This window comes from Triticum aestivum, chromosome 5D, assembly GCF_018294505.1.
Source record: "Triticum aestivum cultivar Chinese Spring chromosome 5D, IWGSC CS RefSeq v2.1, whole genome shotgun sequence".
In the NCBI taxonomy this organism is placed as follows: domain Eukaryota; kingdom Viridiplantae; phylum Streptophyta; class Magnoliopsida; order Poales; family Poaceae; genus Triticum; species Triticum aestivum.
The window spans coordinates 334,432,471-334,437,509 of record NC_057808.1 but is presented as its reverse complement, the minus strand read 5'-3'; the positions used below and the strand labels follow the sequence as shown (position 1 = coordinate 334,437,509).

Here is a 5,039-nt window from a genome sequence, read left to right as displayed (position 1 = left end):
ACAACCACGCACGCAGCCCAGTCGCGAGTACTACACACATGAACATACTGCTACCACTAGCAGTAGTAGTACGTGCACTCACTCGGTCAGTTACTTTGGCGCGAAAGAGAGAGAGGCACGGTGATGATCAACTGATTGTTTACCCGGGGTGAAAAAGGGGATCCAGCCGCTTCGATTGTCGCTGTCGGGTAGCGCGTCAGCTGACACGGCTGTTATAAGTAGGGAGCACCGTCCGCCAGCTACTAGTACCATCTCACCACCCTCCTCCCTCCCTCCCTCCCCCACTCCGCCCGCAACTCCTTCACTGTGCCGCCCGTGCTCTCCCATCCGCTCCGCTCCCCGCGCCGATCCAAAGCCCAGACCCTCGCCTTGATCCGGCCTCGCGATGTGCGGCGGAGCCATCCTCGCGGGCTTCATCCCGCCGTCGGCGGCCGCCGCGGCGGCCAAGGCGGCGGCAGCCAAGAAGAAGCAGCAGCAGCGCAGCGTGACGGCCGACTCGCTGTGGCCGGGCCTGCGGAAAAAGGCGGCCGAGGAGGAGGACTTCGAGGCCGACTTCCGCGACTTCGAGCGGGACTCCAGCGACGACGACGCCGTGGTCGAGGAGGTTCCACCGCCGCCGGCCTCGGCGGGTTTCGCCTTCGCCGCCGCGGCCGAGGTCGCGCCCCCGGCCCCTGCCCGCCTAGGTGAGACACGAGGGGCACATTCAACTTGCCTTCCTCCTCTTCTTCTTTACTTTATTTATTATTACGAGAGCAAAAGATGCCCCCGCCTGCCTTGCGTCGCCGTTGAGGAGAGACGATGTTCTACCAAGTCTCTGCCCAACGAATCGACTTCCGATGGCAGGGCTTAGTAGTACTAGATCTAATCTTTGGTGTGAGGGGTAAATTTCGCTTAACTATTTCTCCAAATCTGGCTAATTCTAGTGCGTGATATCCTAGTCCGTGGGGATTTTGGTAGACAAACTCTCTCTTAGAACCTGCTATTTATTTTCAACACTGAATTGTTTTATTTTTGCGAGAAACCCTAAATTGTTTTAGGATAGTAAGGCGGGGGATTAATGAGCTTCGAAGGTAGTTGAGTTTTTGTGGTTGTTGAGTGCATTTGTGGGGCTCCATAACTAATCATGGGGTTTGGTTTCGTAACCTTCAGCCTTGTATTATGATTTTATTAGGATTAACCTATCTCTGGTGATGCTCTCGTAAGATGTCTATCTATGGTAAAAAGAATACTGTCTTCATTTTTACATTTTCTTGTTAGGTTCTGATTGATGTATTGCCATCTTGAGATTTACTCCCTCCCTTCCTAAATATTTGTCTTTCTAGAGATTTTAACAAGTGACTACATACGGAGCAAAATGAGTGAATCTACACTCTAAAACATGTCTATATACATCCGAATGTGGTAGTCCATTTGAAATCTCTAAAAGACAAATATTTAGGAACGGAGGGAGTAGATGTTATGCCCTATTGCCCTTCTAGGGATCTTGAAAATAATAATTTTGTACCTTATTTAAGTTTCTTTGATCCATTGAAATAAAAGAATCTTGTGACCTCAAATTATATCAACTTAACACCCCCCCCCCCCCCCCCCCGCCAGGAAGCACACTAGCCTAATTCTGATATAAATGAAAACATATTCTTAACGGCATGTTATTTTTTATATCCCGCAAAAAAAATCATACATCATAGATATCATATTGCTGGATGTAACTTCAAACATGATAGCCATGAGAAATTACTATATCTTTTCTTTTGCTAACCGTAGTTCCTAGATCAACCAATTAGTTCTATAAACCCAATGATGTTGTTCCTAGTAACATCTTTTCTGTTATTACTTATATATGTCCGCCATAGGCATGTTGTTCCCAAGGTTAATTGATGTTTGTACAAGAAATATGTTTCTACAGTATGCTCATACTTTTTTAGAGACAGTATGCTCATACTCTGTCAGAAGGAAACACAATTATGGTCTCACCCATTTCATTACCGGTTAATATTGTCCAATTTAACTTTCCATATTCCTAGAGTTGAATTGTGCAACTGGAAAGCATTTATGCTAAAAACCTGGATGGTTAGCTGTTCACCAATTGTCATCTGTAGTACGTGTTGTTTTTCTGTGTGTATATGAGACATAAGGGAGAATTTCAGATTCAGATCAAACATATGAATTCATTTCTTGCACAACTAGAGTAAAAGATATTCTGTTAGTATGGGTGATCACTTGTTAGAAATAAGCAGATATCAGGGTACTGTAAAATTCTTAATGAATTTATTTGGCAAGTCAATTGCTAATGGGATTGTTGTACCACCAGTTTCCTATTCAAGTTATCTTGTTGGGATGTATTACTAAGTATAAAAACTTTATTGTAGATGCTGTTCAACATGATGGACCTGCTGCCAAACAAGTAAAGCGCGTTCGGAAGAATCAGTACAGAGGGATCCGCCAGCGTCCCTGGGGGAAATGGGCAGCTGAAATCCGTGACCCTAGCAAGGGTGTCCGGGTTTGGCTCGGGACATACGACACTGCTGAGGAGGCAGCAAGGGCATATGATGCTGAAGCCCGCAAGATTCGTGGCAAGAAGGCCAAGGTCAATTTTCCTGAGGATGCTCCAACTGTTCAGAAGTCTACTCTGAAGCCAACTGCCGCTAAATCAGCAAAGCTGGCTCCACCTCCGAAGGCCTGCGAGGATGAGCCTTTCAATCATCTGAGCAGAGGAGACAATGATTTGTTCGCGATGTTCGCCTTCAATGACAAGAAAGTTCCTGCGAAGCCAGCTGAAAGTGTGGATTCCCTTCTTCCGGTGAAACCTCTTGTGCCCACTGAGACATTCGGGATGAACATGCTCTCTGACCAGAGTAGCAACTCATTTGGCTCTACTGACTTTGGGTGGGACGATGAGGTCATGACCCCGGACTACACGTCCGTCTTCGTCCCGAATGCTGCTGCCATGCCGGCATACGGCGAGCCCGCTTACCTGCAAGGTGGAGCTCCAAAGAGAATGAGGAACAACTTTGGCGTGGCCGTGCTGCCTCAGGGAAATGTTGCACAAGACATCCCTGCTTTTGACCATGAGATGAAGTACTCGTTGCCTTATGTTGAGAGCAGCTCGGACGGATCAATGGACAGCCTTCTGCTGAATGGTGCGATGCAGGACGGGGCAAGCAGTGGGGATCTCTGGAGCCTCGATGAGCTCTTCATGGCGGCTGGTGGTTACTGAGGGTTCTTGTCTGTGTGGTCTGCGGATAGCACAAATGTAAGCCATCCGTACTGCATTCTCTTGCATGCTTTTCTTTGTGCAAAATACTCCAGGGACCTAAATGCAGTATCGAGTAGAAAATACAACTGTTGTTCTTAAATGGTCTTAACTTTGGGTTTATTGCCATTTGCCAGGTCCCTTGCATGTGGCCAAGACGAAGAACTGGTGGTGCATGTGGCCAAGATGAAGGATTGATTGCATCTGCTATGTTTCGTAGCCGGATCAAAACCTAGTTATGCTGAAGACTGTATGCTGCTAGCAGTGGAACCGTATGTCATGTTTATAAGTATTTTGTTGTTGTACATCGCCTCTATGATTGGGTGCATGTTGGAGACTGGAGTTTAATAAATAAATACCTTGGTCATATGCCTGATGTAATGTGTGTGTTGAGTAAGTACATGGTTGTGCTTATATATTGTTAAGTATTTACAATGGCGTTTTGCTGAGTGCTTTGCTTTCGCTTTCCGTGCGGCATCTGAAATCCAGAGAGATCTATGACCAGATCAACAACTTCACATTTTAAATGATTCTGTCTTAACTCAGCTGTTTGTTGAGAACGATTAGTGCCATGCTCCAGCATTAGGTTTTGATTGGTAGGTGGCCAAAGCAATTAGCTGAATTTGGCTTTGTTTTGTGCCGCACTTGACTGACGCTGAAGATTAAATACTACTAGTAGCACTGCAGCTGACTGTATCTGGGACGAATGTGACCTGAAAAACTGGATGTAAAGATGATCGGTTGCACACTGGATTTGGTCCCTGGTTTTGCTTTATTTATCATATTACTAGCACTCCTTCAACCAACAATTAGCTTGCATCACCGTCTTCGAAAGTTTGATTTTCCTAGGGAAAAAGTCGGCATCAGCTTGCATATATAACTGTTAGCGCATCCTTTTCATCGTACATGCTTCGCGATGCAGCTTCTTTGCAAGTAGCAATAATTTTGGGGAGAATGCAGGCCCCAGGCCGGGTCTGCTTCATCGCCGATCATTTCGCCAAGATTTGCTTCGGCCACCGGTCGAGATATCCGGGGTGCAAATTGGCCAACTTGGATTGGATACTTGGATGTGCTGTCATGGAATCATGTACATGGATGGTCCTTGGAATTATTCATCATGCATCGCCATGGGAGTGTCAGTGACAGAGACCGCATGTCCAGTTCCATTGCGTTTTAAGGTTCCCACACACACAAGTGGGTTCACACAAAGTCAAGCAAGCTTTCATTAACCCTGCATGACGAGCACAATAATTTGTGCCAAGGACCGCACCTTAGTTAGTAATTAAGCATGGAAATTGCGAGGTTCAGTTTCACCTGGACCCCAGAACAGGGCAGCTTCAGTTTTCCATCGCTGTAAAACTGTAGATCCCGTGACAAACATCCGCATCGATGTGCGGGTGACAAAGACGTCGCCGCCTTAGCAGCAACCGTGCTACAGCGATGAGCACATAAAGCGCGGCAAAGGACAAGATATCGTGTCCATGGGTTTGCTTTGGTGGGCCGTGTCGCTTGTGATACTGATACCTACGTTACCTTGTTTCGATTGCCATGCCATGGGTGATGGATCCCACCATTCGCGCTCGCCTCAGGTTCAGTGCACTGAGCTGAACTGAACCCCCCTGTTGTGTAGCTCTTCCTCTTGTGCCAACCCATTTGTTTTGACAGCTCAGGTAGTGCCGTTCGGGCGACTTGATACAATGGCCGGATTAAACTATCTAGGGATTTTTCTTCTTCTTGCGGGGATTATTCTCTCTCTGAAGAAGAAGACGATGATGAAGCAGCAGCA

At 46.7% G+C, this 5,039-nt stretch overlaps 1 protein-coding gene across 1 annotated transcript; it reads left to right on the top strand.

Moving 5' to 3' along the window:
- The first annotated feature begins 252 nt into the window (after positions 1-252).
- Positions 253-3,629, top strand: LOC123121565 (ethylene-responsive transcription factor 1). The gene is made up of 3 exons (XM_044541585.1): positions 253-683; positions 2,370-3,253; positions 3,391-3,629. Exons 1-2 carry the CDS (start codon positions 386-388, stop codon positions 3,215-3,217), a joined length of 1,146 nt encoding a protein of 381 aa, XP_044397520.1. The 5' UTR covers positions 253-385; the 3' UTR covers positions 3,218-3,253; positions 3,391-3,629.
- The last annotated feature ends 1,410 nt before the right edge of the window (positions 3,630-5,039 follow it).

Bases quoted from the DNA above. Each gene is read 5' to 3' on its own strand.
- LOC123121565 (XM_044541585.1), top strand. From the start codon at position 386: ATGTGCGGCGGAGCCATCCTCGCGGGCTTCATCCCGCCGTCGGCGGCC. The intron at 684-2,369 runs GTGAGACACGAG...ACTTTATTGTAG, and splicing joins CCCGGCCCCTGCCCGCCTAG to ATGCTGTTCAACATGATGGA.